General features: G+C 40.5%; 1 protein-coding gene across 1 annotated transcript in view; it reads right to left on the minus strand.

Moving 5' to 3' along the window:
• Positions 1-278: 278 nt before the first annotated feature.
• The window catches only part of GLB1 (galactosidase beta 1), a 52,103-nt gene continuing 29,935 nt past the window's right edge, over positions 279-22,446 (minus strand). The window contains exons 11-16 of the mRNA XM_063325398.1: positions 21,501-21,575; positions 16,370-16,459; positions 14,324-14,437; positions 13,017-13,148; positions 9,264-9,503; positions 279-5,508 (exon numbers count right to left, since the gene is read on the minus strand). Of these exons, the coding sequence (XP_063181468.1) occupies positions 5,248-5,508; positions 9,264-9,503; positions 13,017-13,148; positions 14,324-14,437; positions 16,370-16,459; positions 21,501-21,575 (912 nt within the window). The 3' untranslated portion in view covers positions 279-5,247. The remainder of the gene's footprint in view (positions 5,509-9,263; positions 9,504-13,016; positions 13,149-14,323; positions 14,438-16,369; positions 16,460-21,500; positions 21,576-22,446) is intronic.

Raw genomic sequence — 22,446 nt, forward strand, 5'->3', positions numbered from 1 at the left:
GCTCCTGAGGGACAGGTGTATGTGCTGAAGTCCGAAACAGGAATTCTTGAATACATTGCTGATTCCTTGGCCACAAATCCTACTGAAAGGGGATGGCATTACCAAGGGCCTGAAATTAGCACTGCAACTGTGAAACCTCTTGTAGGTAACACACCCCTTCAAGACTTCCCCCAAAGCTAGGGACTCTGGTTCACTACTCCCATGTTTGATAACATAACAAGCAACAGAAAATACCTTCTGAAAAGGGATTTTTAAACATACGTAGTTTATTCAGCACAAGCATGACAAAGATCCCCCATGACATCTTTTCCAACGTTTTTCCACTCAGCCCTTTGCATCAAGTCTCAAGATCATCTCTTCCTGCACAGTTTTGCCTTCTCATTGACGGAGAACCATTAGACATCATTCTTCTGTAGCTTCCAGTTCCCTTTGTCATGAAATCTTCCAGACAGGACCTTGAGGCTGGCTACCATGCTTTTAAGTCCTGGCCTGCAAGACAGCTTTCTGGCAACTCAGTAATTTCTTTCAAATAAAGCTGCTGCAGCACCTGGACCAGGTCATTCAGGACCTCACCATCCTTTCACATCCTTGATGAGTCTTCTCCATGTTGCTCTGCACCTCTTAAAATTTCTGTAAATCCAGTCCATCAGGGAGGTAAGAAGATAACAGAGAGGGCACGAAACAGTTTTAGAGCACAAAGACATACTTCATGTTGGCTGTGAACAGTGAAACTGGTGACTGGTGTGCATGCAGCAATGAAGACTTCCATTAGCTGTTGACAAGCTTCCTAACACTGGAAGAGCTTGCCTAGGGAAGCGTGAGGTCTCCATCACAGGAAACTGTGAAGAACAGGTTACACAAATACACTGGGAATACTTTAGACACAGATAACATTGGCTTCAGAAAGAGAGGCATAGGGCTAGATCATCTCTCACAAACCTTTCATCTTTTATTACCTGTTAAAATGCTGTCTGCAGTCTGGAAAAGATACATGCAAAAAGAGATTAAACCAAAAATGTGGGGACTGCACATTAATCAGCAGTTCCTTTGGGAAGTTATGCTAGAGCATTTGCAAGCAAAAAAAAAAAAAAAGGAAGAAGATGAGTGATTGCAAAGCCATGTAACAGAAAAACATTTTCAAGTAGTTTCCTGCTGATACAGAGGCAACAATGCCCAGTAAATAACTAAGCTGCTGACAGAGGCTCTGGTTAGGATCTGTCAGCACTGCGAGCTATTTGCTCAAATATGGATGGATTTCCAGGAAGAGCATCCTAGGAAAACTGTCAGGATATCCATTTTACACATGGAGAGATGCTACTGTTCCCAGTGATCTCAATATATCTGAAATGAGATTAGAAGGGGACTGCAACAGTCTAGTCAGTCATCCAACTATATCAAAGTGACCAAATCCATCCAAAGAGAGTATATTTCTTCCCTTTGCAGTCCAAACTTAGTGTTTTGTTAACAGGTTGCCTTCTCAGCCTGGATAATCCAGTATCAGCTCCTTCAGAGCACACTGTGAAACACAGGATTCTTCTGTAATTGCCATTTCTGAATGCCTGACACATTTGTCAGGTGGATAGGGTTTGCTGTCCACTTGGGAGGACTATTTTTAGAGCCAGGCTCACGTAAGCATTCAAACTGTGCAAAGAAACGAGTATTTCATCAAAAAACAGCGAAAGAAAGCCACAGGCACTGTGGAATCCCCAGAGAGATGGGAGAGCAGAAAGACAGGGAGAACTACCTGCACAGGTGAATTACGAAGGGCATGGTGAGTCTAAAGAGGCATGGACACGGTCAAGTTTCAAGTGATTCAGGGACTGAAATTTTGGTCAACACTTAGGAAGAGAATTATATTATGAATATAAGACTAGTCTTGTACGTAGATTAAGAAAGAGAATTCAACTATATACTGCACACTATTCACCAGTTCATGTTCACCTATTTGCTCATTCATCCCAAGTAATCACATTTAAAAGGCCTTCATTCATGGGCAGGCAGTATTACAGTCTAAGCTTACAAACCTCACTCCATGGCTGAAAAAACCCCATCTGTGCTAAGCTGAGCCTCTACAGCTACACTCTAGGTGCAGATTTGAAATGGCGCTCCCCTACAGAACTGTAAAGATCACACCTACCTTCCAGCTGGGACCAGTGTAACATCTCCACTTCTCTTTACACACTAATTCTGACCAAACACCGGGTTTGCACTGGTCTGCTGAAGGCAGGGAACACTGTGCCAGCAAAGTACTTCCAAATTCCCAAGGACAGGCAGGAGGGAGCATTTGAGGAGCCACAATTTTAGCATTAGGAACATTCTTTCTTGCCACGCCTTCAGTAGAAGCTGGCTCCAGACAGACCATCCCATGGAGTTCCAGCATCTGGAACAGATCACACAGCTACACTGCAGATACTAACCAGGGGTCTGACAATGGTTTCACATCATGGCCTTCAAATCCAAATTGAAACTTGGTCAAGGTGAGCCAGCTAAATCCTCACACCCCTCTTCTCCTATGCATTTGGTCTTCAGTCAGAAGGTTCTCTGCTGATTTCATTTCTACCCCTGGACACAGACGATAGAACCACATTTGAGGATAGATTAAAACAACTGACCTGCTCAAGACTGCAAAGGAGCAAAATGACAAAGCGGTCCCATTTTGCACCATATACTTGGTCTGAGGAGGACTGCACGCCAAAGCTAGGAAACCTAGGGTAAGCCCCAGCCACATAGCATCAGCAGTGGTGTGGGCACAGCAACCCAGTATGAGACATTTACAGGGCAGAACACCCTCCTGCAGCACCTACAGACGCATCCTTGGGTAAAGCAGCAGCAAGCGGCAACAGGTTCTTCTTAGTAGCGCTGTACTGTGGAGGCCCTGTGCCACAGAGGCCTCCCTTCTGCATACTCAAATAAATACTGCACTGCTTGGCAACCTCTAGCAGTGTTTTCATGTAGGTAGATCAGAATTAGGAATCAGGGCTTCAACTTTCAGTTCCTTTCTGTAAACAAGAGAACACTTCACTGAAAGCAGAAAACACGCCGGTGTGTTAATCAAGCTATCTAAGCCCTACTTGAAAAACCTTACGCTCTTTTTTTTTCATGTTGTTCTTGTTAGTCTTATATCTAACCAGATGCATGTTTGTAATCCTTGATGCAAAGCCTTTCTGCTTGGAATATTACAGAGTTGTGGCAAAAAGTGAAGTCTCATCAATTACACTACATTTTCACAACTACGACGTAAAACAAAATGAAGTCAGAATGAGCGCCAGGAGTTCCACTCCCCTCACAGCACTTAACTGCCATAAAAATTAAAAATACTCCTGGCTGTTAAAACACTGAACTGTTGTAGGAATAATACCTAAATAGTACTGTCATTCTGCACACTTCAAGCCACAAAACCCACAACCGGTATGAAACTAACTCTGTTCCATTCCTTACATTCAAGGCCTGGCTCTGAGGTAATTAATACTTCATAATAAACCGACTGCAGAGCATGTTCCAGGGTCTGAATAGGGACTGTGCCAAGAAAAAAAAAAAAAAAAAAATTTAGGGTCAGGGCAGACCACTTTATTCCAAGAATGAAGTGTGTCAGGTACTGAACACACAGTCCCCAGCCATTAGATTTTGCATGTGAGGTGAGAATTTAAAGAGTAGCAGCTCTCTGGCTCAGGTAAACCACATGTGTCTGGTTTGAAAGCCCATCATACGCATCAGACATAGCAGAGATGTAGATACTCAAGGGAGTGGTGGTCCTTTTCGCTCGCTCCTCAGGTGACAGTAGTAGTCCTTATCAGCTGAGAAGAAATAAGTTTTTGCATTGGCCATCTCAGAAAAGGGTGGCACCTCTGGGGTCCACACAGCCTGTCACAACTACTTTGTTTTGCTTTACTTTGCACAAATCTTCATACCACAGAAAACAAATGAGACACCAAGAAGAACTGCTTCTCCATAGAGACTTTACAACCTCATTTCTCCCTTATGCTGTAACTCCTCATAACTCTACCTCATCCCCTTTTTCCCTTCCCAAGCAAGCACAGGGAGGATTTAATCTTTAAAGAACCATTTTAATAATATCAGACAAAAATCAAAGAAACAAACCACAGATTATGAAAATACTTGATTCCATTATCTTAATCTTTTGTTGTTTAAATCTCACCAAGGAGTTTGCATGATTGACACCAAACCCATTAGAATCAATGAGACAACTCAGTCTATTGTAGAAAGTCAGTTTTACTGACAGAGATTGCCCATCTTTGCAAATACCAGGCCCTTACAAAAATCATCAATTTACTGGAACAAAATAGAAGATGTGAATTAATGACTAAAAGAGAACTAAAGTTCTTTAACTTTAGCCTTCCACTTCCAAGGTGCTGGCCTATGAAAAACAAGTACTCCAAGTCCATTAAAGTGGAGAGAAAAAAAAAAAAAAGAGAAAATAAATAGGATCCATTAAAAGGAAATGTGGCTCATTTTAAGACTAAATTCTGCAGGCAGGTTAATCAGAGGCTATGGTCCAACCAAAACAGCCTAAGTTTTACATAGTCCTTGTACTTATCAACTTAAAGTCTTCAAAGATAGCATAAGTTGGGAAGCAGTAAATTGGCTTTCCAAGAGGGGACAGACGCGGACTACAAGGTGCCTCCACACTACTCCTGTTCGGACCAGCTTGTATTTCAGTGCTTTCTTTCACAGTTCTTCTCACTGCTCCTGTGAGAAACCAATAGAAATTTTTCTAAGGTCACTTGCACAGGGGTGAAAAAATTGAGGTCTGCCCAACATTGGCAGTGAGCCTCTTCAGACTACTGATAGTAACCAGATGATAAAATCAGCTGAAAGCGTCTAGTCTCTTGGCAGCTCTGACCTACCAGCCCATGTGAATAAACAGCAAGCTAGCGAGACTGTGCACTCCTTTTGCAGGCTCCTCTCCAGTTGCAAAACATGGTAAAAAAAGAAAAGCGTACGACGGTTCCTGTAATATAAGCTGCTACAAGGACTACATTTTTACTAGACTGATAGGAACATTATCTTCCAGTTGAGTTAAATTTTACAGTCCAAAGCAAATTCTAAAGCTAGAGCTTTTATTTTTTTCAGAGAATGTCAGTATTTAAATCTGGCAGGAATTTGAGGAATTTAAGAAGTTGCCTCAGCTAAACAACTTACTGATAAACACTGAGTCTTTAAAAAAGGGAAGTATGGTTTGAGGAAAAGGGAAGCAAATTGGGGGAAGATAAGAAAATACTCAAATTATTATAGATGGTTCAGCCACGTGTCTCTAACAAAGAGTTGGGGGGCATCATTTTCATACTGTGTTGTTGCATTGATACTAGGTTTGTCTACAAATTCTATCTCGCATGCTCGGGTGCTGCAAGGAGAACACTCCAGCTCCAACACTGTTATGTTGTTTGGCACCGATGAAACAAGTATATTCCTGGGAACGAAAAGGGTCAGCTGAGGACCACGGGCCGGCCAGTAGCGACCAAGATTAAAGCCATTGATCCAAATTTGTCCCTGTTAAGGCAGAAAGAAAAAAAAATGACATTTTAATAATTTGACAGCGATAAAATGATGAAATAGCTTTAAGAATAACGCTCTTCACATAGTAACTGAATTTCCTCCGTTATCCAGTTTGATAGAACACAAGGATAAAAAAAAAATCTGTTCAAGAAAGTGCTAATGACAGTCAAAAGAATCTAAATTCCCTGATGAGTTAAAGCCATCATTAATATTTAAAAAGAAAGTGGTCAAATACTGCAGTAATTCCAAATATGACAATTCTTAGGAAAATGGAATTGCAGGTTCCTGGCACTGAATTTTGCACCAAATTTCAGACGAAAGCAAAACTGAAAACCCTATTTGCTTGAAGCTGATTGTTAAAAGGAGAAAGAACTCAGAAAAGAAAAAAAACAGACCCTAATTCTGTTGTGGCTGTCTGTACAAGCATAAGACTACATTATCTTGGTAGCCCCTTCATGTTGCATGATTTCATGAAAAAGATACAGCTTGTCTAGACACATGAAATTCAGATGTCTATTATACTTGTAATAGCTCAATCAACAAAAGAACATGTGAAATCACACTTCAAGAGAGTACTGTATTTTGGTGCAGTTACCTACAAGCATTAAAATCTTTGGGGCTCTGCGAGCATTAATTTAAGTTCAATGAAGTTGTGGTTAACATGCCATACAAACTCTTTAAATTATTTTTATTGTGGAGGTGGCCAGAACTGCTAACACAAAATACTGTTCTAAAATAATAAATAAGACCTTAAGTTCAAAAGATAAAACAAAATTGGGCAAAAGGAAAAGAAAAAAGCCAGACCAGTCATTTATACACCACAAAACAGACACACTGAAGTGAAACAAATGCAGATTTTTCCAAAAGTCTGTCTATCTATCTAGTCTATGTATTGGTGAGTTGCAGAATGTTCTGTAAAACTGTAAATGGACTCTACTGAGTTGAGCTGAATCTTAGTTCATTAAACAAGACATAAGGGAGGATATACAGCTCATTTGGGTAAATAATTTGCTTTTACTCCTCCTAAATGTCTTTTCACCATATGTCAGACGAGAGTTCAGTGGACAAGAAGAGGGATGGGAACAGATAACTGCATCTGTGTTTTCCCTCCTGCTTTGGCCTTTGGTAATCAGAATATAGAGGAAAAGAAGCTAACTCATGGCGTTGATGTGCAGTGATAAAAATAATAAAATAGTCTGAATCAGTGGAAAGTAAGGACTTTTACTGCACTCTTGGTCATTTCTACAATTTTCTGGGATATCTGAATAATACTTTTAAAGGATTTACAGAAGCACAATTGTAATATAATGAGTGTTGCTGTTCAAGACGCTTTGGAGGTATTTTTCTTGTGTTTTCTTTTGCAAGTATTTAGGAAAACAGGCCTTATGAATCTTGCAAGAGAAATTTTATAATAAGTTGGTACACGTGTAAATGCACGTGAGTTATTTCAGCTCTCTATTCACTTCCCGGGTATAAGATTCCTATCTTGTACAGTTCTGCCGAGGTGCTAATAAACTTTGACCTCAAACTTTCCTTTTTCTTTTAGTTTTTTTTTTAATTGAGTTTATCTTCATAGCTTGTTTTTGCTGTATTAAAAGGCAAGGGAAGAGCTATTTATTAAAGCTCGCTACTCTGCTGCTGTGGTAGTTTTAGAAGAAAACATGGCATTAATGCAACCTTCCCCACTACGACATAAATTAGTGAGTGTACCCACCAGACAGTAGCCTACATACTACAGAGAGTGACTGTAATCCTGGGGGAAGTAGGAGTTTACTGTAGGAATCAACTGCATTAGAGTTCTAACGCAGCAGGTATGATCAGGCAGGTCGCCGTTTCTGATCTGAATCAGTCACTGGTTGCAACTCATTTTTCCAGTAAAGTTATGAACTCAGTTTCTCAATTCGAAACTGTCCTTATTAACATTGCAGTCCCTAAAGACTGCACACTCAGGAATTTGTATGCCCTAAACCAGCAAATCACACCACTATACACACTACCAGTACATATGCCCTAGACAAAATAAAGGAGGGGGAATCTCTGTCTTCAGTTACAAGATTTCCTTTAGTAGGGTCAGCAACCAAAACCTATGATTCCAAAGAAATCAAGAACAGTTCTGACTCCAAATCCTCATTTCTGCTGAAGAAAAGCAGCCAAATAAATCTAAACGTACATTCAGGGCCATCTACGCTTAAGGGCATTGTGCTTCCTCAAGCAAGGGTAGAGGAAGTTTTATTAATAGTGAAGGCTTTAGAAACCACTGAAGGCAAGCGAGCTACAACATAGGTCATGACTGTTAATGCTCCACCCTTCTTCCAGGCAATCCACCATGCCATATTCTTCATCTTAATATGCAAAGGCAAGATGATCATTAGAATTACATGTTTTCTTGGTAAGTGTTGTTTCCATGGTTTTCCAACTACTCAAACCAGGTGGGTTTTTATTAAAAGTCCCTCTCCGCACCTTGGCATCAGCAATTTATACAGTGCCACTGAAGGAATTAAGACCCAGATTCGGCGGGACCCAGGTGGAATTTAAACCCTTATGGCCTTCTGCCTTAAAGGTATTTCTCATTGGTAAAGTTATCTGGAAGTCTCAGTTTCCACACGCACTATCACCTCAATCTTAGTACTCCTAGGTATCTTATTTAAAACTTTGGTCCAATTCATGTAAAGCTTGAAGGATCGATTCAATAACCCTACTTACAGTTTGTCTGGGATCTCTTCACCTTGACTGTTTTAGAGGGTGTACAAACTACGTAAAACAGGTTTCTGTGTTTGGTAGATCAGAGAAAAAAGATTCCCACCAGTACATGAGACTTCTTGGACTCATTTGCCATTTCAAAGATGAGTTTGCCAACAGGCAGGTATTGTCATCTCGCTTCCTGAAGATTTACGATTCATTGGGTCACAAAATTTACTGCAAAAGTCTCAGATTCCAGTTCCTGTGTAAAAAGCTATTTTTTGGATTTTATTCAGTGACTTTGTAAGATAGACACATATATAGGAACAGGGACTAAATCAGACTTCCTCATCCAAGCTCAGTAACACTAAGTGCCTGCCATGAATCACTGCATATTGGGAAGTGCTTTAACCACTACAGTACTGTAGAGAGGCCACGAGCAACTCCTTCTCCTACTCTATTTTAATAGCAGTAAATTAATTGTTTCAGAAAGGAATAATTTTGCTATCTAACACAGGCACTTCCCTGAAGCCTGGACTTAAATGCTTAGGTTTCCAAGAGGAGTGGCACTTCAGTGCACACATTCTGCCCTCTGTGCACCAGCTAGTTGAGCTGGTCCTTGCCCATCCTGCGTGCTGGCTGTTACAAACATGGCACTGTGAAAACTCACTCTTTGCTGCTCTAGCTATGCTCCAGGCCCATAAGAAGTTCCCATTAACAGAGATATGCCCACAAGCTTCTCACAGCAGTGCTCTCTGATCCATTCAGTCCAGGTGCAGGTAGCCTCCAGAAGACAAGCACTAACATCTTCCATGCATTGGATCTGTACCCATGGGCACTTTCTAGACCAATACCAGGTATCTTCTGAGTGTGTTTTCCTTCTCTTAATGGTTTATCTCCAGATTTACTTAAAGCAAGGAATCAATTTCCTAGTTGTTTAAATATATTTGAGACACTCCACCACTACAACCAACTTCTACCCATCCAAGAGAGGTGGACTTTGATTGTCCATAGAAGTTTCAGTGCTTTCCGAGTGGACTTTACAGCAGTTTTTACAGCAAAAGTTGTACCTTTGTCCAGCCAGGGAACTTGACATAGGTGTCCTGAGGCCAGTCTGGAATCCCTCCAGGAATTGACAGTCTACCAGTGTAAAAAGTAGGTGCTTCATAACTCAGTGGATTGCCAACAGATCTCTTTGGTAGGTCAACATGGCCATTAATGTCACGGTTCACTGCTCCATCTATGTCTAGAGGATACATTTCCCATTCAACAAGTATGTCTTCATCAAGAGTTAAATTTGAAACTAGACCCTAGGAGGAGAAAAAAAACACCAAAACAAAACACTAACACATAACATATTTAGCTTCATGTTATTGAAGTTACTTGGCTGCAACTATAAATCAGTCAGGAATAAAAACTGAATCAAACTACTTGCAACAGCTGCCAATCTCTGTATGAAAAAAACAAGCATCTGGTCTTCACCAAGTTACAAACTTTGCTTAAGAATAAACGGTTTCGTTTATTCTCTGTGGAAGATCTGTTCCTCTTCAATGTTTTGAGCTTTCACTGATGCCCAAGGGTTTGGTTTTTTTTTTGTCAAACTTTTTTCCCGTAACTGTGAAAATATCTGTTTTGCTTGATTCCAAAACCTGGGGCTTAAACAAAAAGCAGAAAAAGCACTGAATAGCATATGTTTGAGATACCATCAAGATATCTGGTAACACTGAGTCACTAACCCAAGACATTAACCTGCACAATAGCGGAGAAAGCAGTATTTACTTCCTACAAATCTTCTACAGCTAAGATACAGTATCACAAAATCAAGGCACATGCTTTGTGACCCTGATTCAGTGAAATACTTTAAGCTTACAGTCAGCTTCAAGCCCACGGAGTCCTGTTTCATTTCTATGGAACCACGTGTGCAGCACACCAGGGCACGTGCACAATGAATGCAAAAGCAAGGCAAGCTCATGATTTAAGAGTGAAAGGAACATTAAGTGACCCCTGCACATGTCCTAATTGTGTTATAATAATAGTTTCTGAAGTTGTGTTTCAGTGCAATGCAAGGGGTTGATTTTAAACCAATGCTGCTACATCCATATAATTGGTTGAATAGACACTGTATAGAAGCTGTTTTTCAGTGCAACTTAAGTTCTGTTGCAAACACCACATGTCGAACAGGAACAAGCAAAACCACATTTTCAATGGCCTAATACTATGTCGTGTGTCTGTTCTGATGTCTAGTAAGCATGGCACTGACTCATCATCAGTACAAGCACCAATTGGTTTTCTCTTCTTTACCTAGGCACCCACTTTACAGAAGAGGAACTTGTTTCTCTTATATCAAACTAAAATATCTGCACAGAGTTAAGTGGCAAAACTTTTCCATACAACCTAGACTTTACTGTCTAGCGATCAATTGAAGTAATGCAACATAACGTTAGCCCAAACTTTCTGATTTGCCTCCCTAAGCCCATCTTTAGGCACTATGAATGGCGTGATTTTTCAAGTGAGATGAAGTACTAAGCATTCTTACTTTGGTCTGCATAAGAATGCATATTCAACAGTCCAGATATGGATATAAATTTCCCAAGCAAAACAAAGATCTAGGTGGCAGTGAGTATGTAAAAAAAAAAAAAAAAAAAAAAAAAGAAAAAACAGAAACCACACTCTTCCTTCCTTTGTGTCCTTCAACAACAAGACTTAGATCAGCAGGATGTTTTAAAACCAAAACTCTTTTAAGATTCTTTCCCAAAAGCTAGGTGGCTAGCTCAATTTCAAGCTAAAAAATGCTATTAAAAAAAACATCAAAAAAAACCCAGAAAAGCTACCCTATTTGCTTAAAAATGCAAGAATTCACAAGGTAGGAACCTCTTTCCCTGAAGTTATTTTTGAAAGCACAAAATAGCTAAAACCCAAGGTTAATCCCAGCTTTCAAAATCAACACAAGAACAGCGCGAGGGAGGGATTCTATGAGAAGAAGCAATGCATGTTTTACAAAGTTACCCAAGAAAGGCTGCCTCTTCCACACGGAGGGATGCTGCTTTTAGAGGATTATTCTCACAAAGAATGTGTCTCCTAAACTTGCTTTCACTCTTAAATCTTTAACAGGTTGAAACCCTGGTATAAGTGTGAATTTCGGCTAAACCACAGCAACATTGAGCACCTCCCAAATCCAGCCTCTAACCCTCTATTCTGTTACCTTAATTTAGCACTAAGCACATAGGCTTCCTTATCACCTGGCCTGTTATTAAATACATAAATAAACGCAACAAAACCACCACGTAGCTAGCTGTGAGAGAGGAGTGAGAAAAAACGGGAGAGAAACAGCCCTGCAGACAGCAAAGTCAGTGAAGGAGGGGGAGAAGATGCTCCAGGTGCTGGAGCAGAGATTCCCTTGCAACCCACTGTCAAGACCATAGCGACACAGGTTGTCGCCCTGCAGCCTATGGAGGTCCGTAGTGGAGCAAATATCCACCCTGCAGCTTGGGGAGAACCCCACACTGGAACAGGTGCATATGCCCTGAAAAAAGCTGTAGCCTGTGGAGAGCCCATGCTGGAGCACGCTTCTAGCAGGAGCTGTAGCCAGTGGAGAGGAACCCACGCAGGAGCAGGTTTTCTGGCAGGAGCTGTGACCTTTTGGGGGACCTGTGCTGGAGCAGCCTGTTTCTGAAGGACTGCAGCCCATGGAAAGGACTCGTGCTGGAGTAGTTCTTGACCTGCATCCATGGGAAGAGCCCATATTGGAGAAGTTAATGAAGGACTATACCCTGTGGGTGGGACACCATGCTGGAGCAGGAAAGAATGTGAGGAGGAAGGAGCAGCTGAGATTGTTATCAACTGACCACATCCTCTGTTCCCCATCCCCCTGCACCTCTCAGTGGAAGGAGGCAGAAGAGTCAGGAGTGAAGTTGAGCCTGGGAAGAAGGGAGGGGTGGGGGGAAGGTGTTTTTCAGATTTGTTCTTATTTCTCATTATCTTACTCTGTTTAACTGGCAATAAATTAAATCAATTTCCCCAGGTCAAGTCTGTTTTGCCCCTGATGGTAATTGCTGAGTGACCTCCCTGTCCTCATCTCAACCCACCAGCTTTTCATTGTATTTTCTCCCCATCCTGTTCATGGAGGAGGAGTGGTAGAGTGGCTTGGTGAGCACCTGGTACCCAGCCAAGGTCAACCCACCACAGCCACTCATGTGGGTAGGTGACAGTCACAAAGTGTAGCATGGACCCAGAAGCATTCAGAAGCTTTCTGATAATTATCTTTAACACCTGATCAGTCCAAATCTGAACTGGCAATTTTGCATGGAAAGGTGCTCATGAGACAGCCTTTTCTAGACACACTGCAAATATTGCAAGGGTACGCTGCTGACAAACGAAATGGGACATGGGAAGAGACACAAAAGTGTGTGTGTGTGTGTGTGTGTACATGCACACACACAAATACAACCTCGGGATTCACAAGCCTTGAAGTACAACCAAGACTTAACCTGATTTCCAACGCATTTTTGGAGTTTATCCAAACAGCTTTGCACATTTTCAAATGCTAGCTACACGCTCATCTCAGTCTGAAAGTCTTGTGGGCAACGCTTCGGCTGACAACATAAGTGAACCAATAAAAAAAAATTAAAAGATGTCTGTCAGTTTTTAAATTGCACTTTGATTTCGGTGACTGGAAAAACTCAAATAAAAACTACTGAGTAGTTATTATATTTTCAGGTAAAGTTACAGCTGTGTAATCCTGATCCTTTTGCTCTTTCTAACCCACTACGTTTTAACCTGTGGAAAAGCCACCGTAATCCAGTAACTCAATTGATTTTACTTACTTTAAAGTCATTATTGTATCTACCAAAGTTGACTCGGCCCATGTTCTCTACCAAGATGTCCAGATTTGCTCCAGCCTTCCCAGTTATATTTATTGTAAGTGATTTGCCCCTTTCAAGGACACCTTGAGGAACCTATATGAATTACACCAAGAGAAAGAAAATAATAACCATTGAAAACCAACAAAATCCTGTTATTTGTCTCTTCAACTTGCATGAAGAAAAGAAAGAGGACAAAGGAAACAAACAGAAAGAGTTAAAAAAAAATAATTTTCCTTTCCTCCTCTTGCATGGGAGCACACACACAGTGCTGCTATGTCAATATTCACACGTCAAAACATCAACTGGATGTACTACTAGGCAGCATTTGTCTAACTGACACCATCTCTTTCCTTAGCTGGATTCAACTAACTCAATCAACTGTTAGAACTCGTAGAACTGTTAGTATTTTTGACGCATCTGATTCACAAAAAGCAAGCTCCCAAATTTAGTTTAGTGACTATAAAGATTTTGGCAATATCAGTGATTAAAAGAGGCTTAATCTTCCAATTAAGCTCACATCAATATTTAAGCTTTATTTATTCCCATTGCCACAACATAAGGAAAGAAGACCTTGACCTGGACACCAAGATGATGAGAGTCAGCACAGGTCAAAGTATAATTAAAGAATAGGCTACAAAAGTCCGTAAATTGATATTAATTCTCATTAAGCAGGAACGAAACCCTGCTTAAGGGAAGGAAAAATAAAGTTCACATCCTGTACAATACACTACTTTTTTTTTTTTTAAAAAAAAAAAAAAACTTGTGGTCAGAAGCCGGTTTCATAAGGTAAGACATAGGCTCAGGCTTCCACTTCCCCCCACCCTCAAAGGAAAAAAAAAAAAGAGAAGACTAAAATGAAATAAAAATTTAAAAAAAAAATAATCTATGGAAACACTGTAGAAAGCCACCAAGCATACAAAATTCATTAATGTATTTCATGAACCTGTAAGTAAAGCCTTCCTCTAGGCTTTGGTTGTTTTAGTGTGGTTTTCTTTTCCCTGAAGTCATGAATCTGTATTAACATTCAAATATCTCAAAAATGGAAACAATTACATTTTCCTTAGAAATAATAGTCATATTTTCTGAAATATGAACATTTAGAACGAATCAACTGTACACTTCCTTACTTCCTTCATCTGATTAAATAAGTTTGTCTAAAAAAGTTGTTTGGTAAGTTGGAGAAAGGAGAAAAAAAAAAAGTAGATTCTATCCATGACTTTTGTGAAGGCCACTCATAGCAGAAATGAATACCAGCAAACGATGTTTACCCCATCAACAGAGACATAGGCACGATCATGGACTCCATTTGAAATTGAAGACAGTTGTGTTGGCTCCGTACAGTTTTTTGGAAGCGTAGTTCTGTACAGTACAAACCCAAAATACTAAGAGAAGAAAAGAAAGGACAAAAACCCAAACAGATTAGTGAACCAAGTCACTCCGTAGCTTCAGTTCAGGTCATGAATTAGAAATATCCCACATTCCTGCCTACGCACTCAGATTAAAATGTTAACTTCCATTCCCTTCAGATAGCATCTATCACAGATACCAGCTTCAGATTACAATTCACTTTGACCTTTAAGTAATGGTTGTAAATTCCACACAGTTTCCATTTTTAAATGTTTCATCAGAATATTTATGTAACTTTAAAAGATAAGGGTCTTAGCTATGATATTTCCTCAATAAAAACAAAGCTGTTGATGACCGACAGTATTATATCTTCATTAAAATCAATGAGAAGATAGCTGGAAAATCCCTTCATCACTGAGTTTTTATAGCAAACTCGAAAGTGCACTTGTCATCCAGTGCCCATAAATTGACATGTTCATCAAGTTGATATTATCTATTTTAAAAACTACCTGATTTACATCAGGAACATTTACAAATATTTTTCACTAAGTTCCCAATCAGGAAAGAGAAAAAAAATAAAAAAATCTCACAGTCATCGGATTTGCTCTCATCACAAAGTGAAACAAATTAAACACAGGTCAAAAAAATGCATCATCTCATTCACTCAGTAGCCACAAAACCATTTATCTTCAAGATTTGGATTAGAACATAACTGTGGCGGGAAGAAGTGAGAGTAAACCATTTCGATTCTGCTATAATTATTATATTTGCATTACATTCGCAACAAGGTGCCCAGAAAAGGGGTAAAGAAAAAAAAAAAATTAAAAATATGCTAGGAAGCTCCCCTGGCTGCCCTATTCTCTCAGGAATTTTCCTAAGCAGAGTAATAAGGGTGGGAAGGTCAGAGGACGAAAGAGAAAAGCCCACTAGAAATTACATCCAGCCGCAATGCATTATCTGCAGCTTCTCTCATACCTCTGTATTCGTGGCTTGGAAAGGAAAAATCTGAGCTTTGACCCCCACTTGACTAATGCCATATCCCAAGCATCTGCTGAACGGCTCCCTCCTCTTCTTCCTCCCCCAGCTACTACCACCATCACATTCTCTCCAGGTAGTTTATTTTAGCTGCAGGCAATTAGCACCCATGCTTCATTCTGTGGAACTCGGCACAGAAGTGATCAAGGAGCCATGTAACCTTAATGGAAAAACAGAATCCCTCAGCAGCAAGGGAAAGATCTTTGGCGCTGAGGGAAGATATGGCAAGTCACCAAAACTGACAGAGAAACTGATGCAAAGACTGACAGAGAGGGACCACAAAAGACAGTGGGAGTCAGTAGAAGCCATAGGAAAATACAGAGACAGGTATTTTTCCTATCTCAATCAGTGGGGTGAATGACCTCAACAGTGGGTTGCGACAACTTCAAGAAGTTGCTCCCAAAGGTTTCTCTCACTGCATCCTCTTGCCTCACTATATATGTAGTAAAAGAAAAGGACTACAAATATGTAGGAGGCCCACAGAAGTGTCAAATCGACTGCATTCCCCAATCTCCAGGCCCCCTGACTTGTATGCGAAAGCAGTGTCACTCTGGTAGCAGGTGGGCGGAGGCAAAGAAAAAACAGGATAAGGAAAATAATTAGTGAAAAAAAAAAAAAGGTGGATACAAAAAGAGTCTCTTAAGAACCTGGAAAATCAATACTTCAGAGGGGAGAGAGGTAAGAGAGATAAAGGTGAAGGCCCAGACAGCATATATACCTACATTCATGGAAAGAGGAAAACCTTAGGTGCAAAACAGGAGCACTGTACAACATGGAAAGGTCTCCAATGCAAAAATCCTAGATACCTTTATAATACTATTACTTTTTTGCTGAGATAAGGTGTAAGACACTGGACATAAGAGTGATACCACAGAGGGTTGTAAAATTAAATTTACAAAATTACTGCAAAGCACTACCGAAGGAATACTCACCTGCTTTAGCTGAACAAAGGTTAATGGGTAAGTGCTTTTCACTGGTCCCTCATGTGACAGCGTGTCAAGAACCTCCACCACAGTGCCCACCTGCAGCATAGAAAAAGCAGATATATGAAAGTGAGTAAATTTCAATCCAAATGTAACAGCTTGCATACCGAGTCACCTAGCCAGCTAGCTGTATCTGTCCAGAAAGCAAAGAAAACTTAAGCCCTTACATCATCCTTACAGACACATTAATAGTATAATACAGTACAGAGAACTGATGAACCCTAAAAGAAACATGCTACACGTGAAGCAATGTTTTAAAAATCCAGATGTTCTAAATTTGTTACCCGTTCATAAAAAAAGTGACTCTTTACTATTTAATGAGAACTAACCCATGAGTTTCTCACAAAAGTTCTATAAACAAACACAACTACTCTGGTCAGTTAATACAAAACAACTATATTATCTAAATTTTGCTCAATTATACTTAAAAATCAATCTAGGGAAAATGCCACTGATTTCCAGTGAGTTACTCTGGAATCCTCTGAGCTAAGTAGGGATACAACTTGGTTCCATCAAGAGTTATCCAAGATGAATTTACCTTATTTAGTCTTAAATGATATTAGAAACCCCAAGGCTCTAATTTAGTGTCACACATAAGTACCTAGACTGATTTTAGGGAGACTGGGAGCAAGATTTAGGCTAGTCACATGCATAAGTACCTTGATGGATATGGACTTAGATGTGTACAATTAAATTGCCTTTTGTTGCCATCTGCAATTTCCTTTTGCGATCACAGAGTTTTCTACTAATCTACAATTCTCTCTCAAAGCCCACTATCAATTTTGTGTTAGTCATGATGCATACAACATGCCTAGTGTCTTACAAGCTCCAAGAATCAACTGCATTCATATTTTTCATGCAAGACGTCAGTCTGTTTCACCAGAAGTAATGTCACCATTCAGTGGTAATTACACATCAGACAATCAAAATATTTCTCAAATGCAGATTTACTTTCAAATGCTTGAGTGAAAAAAGGTAAAAAAATAAAAGCATTTAAAAATCATGTAAAACTGTATATTGTAAGAGCATCCACAGCAATACAAACCTTTGAGGCTACTTCGGTAACAGAATTATTGTATTTTTGCAGAGCATACATGAAATTCAGTAGTGCTGAAATATTAAATTATATATTAAAATTTACATCACTGTGTGAAATCCTGTATGTGACAAGTCAGCATGAATCATCTACGTACACGCAATGATTTCTTCAGTATACTACTGGTTTTAGCTGGGATAGAGTTAAATTTCTTCATAGTGGCTTTATGGGGCTATGTCTTGGATTTGTGCTGAAAACAACGTTGAAAACACAGGGATGTTTTTCTTACGACCGAGCAGCGCTTAGACAACATCAAGGTCTTTTCTGCTTCCCTCTCTGCCTCACCAGCAAGTAGGCTGGGGGTGCACAAGAAGCTGGGAGGGGACATGGCCAGGACACCCTCACTAGTCTACTTTTAAGTGTGTTCACCCTGGAAAGAAGGCTGTCAGTCAAATGATGGCTGTCAAACATTTGATGAAAGCTGTTTGCTCTTATGTTTTCAGTTTAAGCACTGTACTTAAAATAACAATCAGCTTCCATAGAGTAAGATTCCCTAAATGCTCTGGACTGTGTAAGTGCTCCATTCCTTATCTTGTGCTCCTCCAAGGGAGCCAGTAATGTTAAAGCAACATAAACTGCTGAGTCTTGTACAACAACCATGAAGCAAGAGATGAGTATCTTCGTACAGATACTGACAGAGTTGATTTTAGAACCAAACAACAATCCTATGAGCATTAATAGTCTTGGCCCCAGGTGGATAATGAAATTAGAAATAAGCGTAAGCGGTATTAAGACGCACCCGGTCACTTGAATGAGCTACTAACTAGCAGTGAGTGCTGCTTTGTGCCTTGCTGAACTGAGCATTAGCAGCTTGTACATGTGCCTGTTTGACTTTTTTTTTTAAGCTCCGGCTACAGGTCGACCACGTATGAATCACTTATGGACTGGGCTGGCAGAAGCTCATTTCTTTGCAACTTCAGTAGATTATTTTTGTTCAGCTTTTCACTCTTAAGTGGTGCGTACAAAAAAAACAACAAACAAAACAAGATCTACTCTTGCTGCAAGTTCCTGTTGACCGCTTCTTAGTCGAAGTCCTGTTGACTGTTGTCATCAGTATGACAACAGAAACTTAACAGTAAATTTAAAAAGTACAAATGCTATCAAGAATTTTTTAACAACTCAACCCATAAAACAACAGATGACTACTAATAAAAAACAGCAATACTTTTTATCCTCCAGAGCAAGGTCTTCAAAACCAAACTGTAAGATCAAGCATGAAAAAAAAAAAAAAAACACCCAAAAGGAAGAAACAAAACAGGTGCAAGAGGAATGATATCAACTACTGGCAGCACCCTGTTTGCTTAACCCCTTTCTACACCCAAATCATATCAGCGTTGCCTACTATTTACTGTTGCTTGAGCTCTCCACATCCTAAGAACTGAACAGAACTCCAAAACCTATGAGTCTGCAGGTTGCAGTGCTGGGACAGGCATTTCCTTGTGACCAAGCACTCCTCAGGGCCCTCCAAGTGGTGACCAGAAACTACCACCCGCTCACAAGCCTGCACAGCCACAGAGAGACACTGCAGGCACTAGAACTCATTCATTTCCCTCTGGAAAGGATGCTCCCCACATTCTGGATCTTAAACCCCTAAACCCTGTCATCTTGCTCACGTTTCTTGAGTCTATCTATTGCCGTTCTGCCTTTGCCCACTCTCATTCCTCATCTTCAACACTTCTCTTTTGTATCTATGAAATAGGATTTTTTCCTCATGGCCTGTTTCCCTGTTTTCTGCTCTTCTGTAGCAATGTCAGCATCCCCAGCATCTTTTAAGAAATTATATTTTTTCCCCCACCCAGGAGAATTCTTTAAAATAATTCAATACCTCAAAATGAACAACTGCCTGATCAGTGAACAGCAGGGGAGTTTTTCTTTATTATTATTCTTTATTTCTTTTCCCTGTCCAACTAGCCTGGGTTCCCCAGTTACTTTCATCTGGGGCAACCTATTTGCAAACCTCAAAAACACCATCGAATACGACAGGCAGCACTGCTAAGGGCAAAGCTCTCTTTTCCTCAAGCATAGGTCCCAAGCAGCTGATCAGGTACTTAAGGACTGAATTGTCACAGAACACCTTGTGGAAAAAAAAAAAAAAAAAATAGAGAACAGCCTGCTCCGGTTACATGTAGACTATTCCCTCTCTGCTATTCACCCAAATACGTTCAGGTTTCTCCGTACAACAAGGTGCACTGGACCCGGTCCCAGCAGGGGCTAGAAGGCATGATGGAGCTGAGGGGATGGCTTTGTCTGGGATGGTACAAAGCCTCTTTGATTTGAGGCTCATCCTGTGTTGCACGGTAACCAAGCAGAGGAATAAACTGCTGCTGAAGTTAAGCAGTGGGTTCACAGAACAAAAAGTAGCCTTCTTCCCGGAAAACAGTTCTAGAGGCTTTCGGTGCAGATGGCAGTATATGTACGGGCAATGACAGGAACCTCACACCTGGCAGTTTAGGCATGCCATCTGGATTCCTAAAACTGCTGGGTAGAGAGTAAAACACCTCCCCCCAAAAAAGCAGGAAGTGTAGAAGGAGAGAAGGTGCAGGAATTGGGCTCCCAGTGTGATGGCCCGGTCAAAGCTGTGATATTTGAGCAAGTTTAGTCGTCTGACACCTCCTTTGTAAGACAAGTGTCTGGGATAGGCACCGTGCAGCATTCATTTCTTGAAGGTGTAAAAGATAAAGTTCATCATTCTAGTGAAACTGAACAGCCCTATCTGGGAGCCATGAACCATGCAAAGATAGAGTCAAAATCTGATTGCTAGGCTCCCGAATGCTAGCAACCCATGATAGCAGAAGAAGTGGTGGGCGTACTGATAACAATATATAATTAGTCAGTACCAAATATAAGCCAGTTCAGTGAAACACCATATAGCAACTCCTGCCTTAAAAGGTCTGGAGATACTCAAAGGTTCTTGAAAATGATATAGATCTGTTTCAACTTCACTGGTGAATCACTTTTATACAAGAAGTATTTCTGCCCACCACTTGAGTGGCATTACACGAAAACACCTGCAAAGCCTTATCACTACCAAATTTTACAGAACTCCAGCTGCAGTGTGTAACAGATCAGATATATCGCTGATTGGAAAGGTGGCTCCAAAGTATAAAATCAAAGCATTATGAATTACAGTACACAGTACACCAACTGCAGTAATCTTCCACCCCAAAAAAAGTTGTATGTGCCCAGCATAATGAACGCAGCCAAGTTCATACCTGTTGTCTTTTCCATCTCCCCTTAAACCATCCTCTACGCTCACTGCAGGCACCTAGTTCTCAATCACATTTCACAGAAACGTGGTCCTAAAACGGTGGTACTACGGACAAAACCCCAGCTACTCATGTGCTGACCAGTTACACCACTGTTGTCAGACAGGACATAGCAATGCTGGGTTCTGCATGCTAAGTTCTGCCTGCTTTTTGCCTTGTCAGGAAACTAACTTAATTTCTCTCATCAGCTACAGATTTTCACAAATCTTTTAAGAAACTTTTCAATAAATCTGGAAGTCTTATTGATAAATGTCCCACATCCAAAACTTAAACACCTAGAAGTATGTAAAAGATATACGTATCCTACCTGCTGCTTCTACTTCAGAGGCATCACCAGCTACAAAAACACTCTGCGCATAGCTCTCACACTAGCATTCCCCCAGCTACGTTACTCATACGTGAGTTACCTTAGACATCTATGATTCTCTTGTGTTAATAATATATTAATTTCAGTTCAGTAAAACTTCAGGCACATACTGCATATTGTAAAAGTTATCTTTTATATCCAGGTAACATACACTTTCTCATTTTCCACCATGGCATGATTACTAGCTCCCAAGCTCTGCTCCCTCCTTCCTGAAAGTTTGCTTTCAAGGTTTTCCTCTTTGTTTTTTATGGTATTTAGAGACTGTCGTGACACATTCATAAACATTTTTTGCAAAAAGTAAACATAGAGCATTACAGAAAGATACACAGCGTATTACAGATGTTAATTTACCTTCTGCAAGCGAACCTTCCCATATGCAAATTTAGGTGTTGTCGGAGGGATAAGACCTTCTGGTAACTGCTTATACTAGAAAGGGGAGGAGGAAAAAAAACAAACAAAAACTTAAATACAAATATGCTTTAACTGAATTCTCACTTTTCACTTCACAAGTTACAAAAGCAGAACTTTAGTTAAAAGTAGATAATCTCACTGTGCTAAAGGGTTACAGCTGCATCTAGTCTACATCTAGTCTAAGTTGAAGGGTTTTTTTAAGAAAAAACACATCTGATGATCACATATGGCAAACAATTTTTAATAACTATTCAACTCGAGGTAATAGGTAAAAAGCATAGTGAACAAATGAGCTGCCAAAGAACCACAGGGCCCTTGCAGCCCTCCTGTGTCTAAAGCTTGCGCTACTGTCTTCTACAACCCTCCTGCAGTCGTCTCCCCAGTCCATGGGGGCTCGAGTTAACCCTTTCAAGTCTGTAGGGCAGTATCTCCACGTGAACCTTCCTTAGCAGCACTTACACATGGGAATTATTAGCTTCTTGTGCCTTTCCTTTTAGTGTTACTATACTCCACCACCACCTGCTACTCCATTACTGCCTGGGCTGGTTTCTTTGAGAAGCAGGCCTTGAGACCACAGCGTCCTCCACAGCTCCATGAAGCCCTGAGGTCCCATCATTAGCTCCTCTCTCTGGTCCTTGTCTAGAGAACTGCCCAACCAATCACAGGAAACCATGACAAGGAAACACTCTGACTGCCGGGCTACTTCTGTTTACTTCTTACCCTATATCTCTAGGAAGAACCATCCAAGATCAGCAGAGAGAAGGGGTGAACGATGTCCACCACTTTCTTGGACACCTTTGAGAAGTGGCAAGCGCAGACAGTGCCTTTCTGCCCCATACCCTAGCCTCCTCCTTTCTGAGACTACAAGCTTCTTTTCTCCTTGCCA

Source organism: Chroicocephalus ridibundus, chromosome 2, assembly GCF_963924245.1.
Source record: "Chroicocephalus ridibundus chromosome 2, bChrRid1.1, whole genome shotgun sequence".
Classification (NCBI taxonomy): Eukaryota; Metazoa; Chordata; class Aves; order Charadriiformes; family Laridae; genus Chroicocephalus; species Chroicocephalus ridibundus.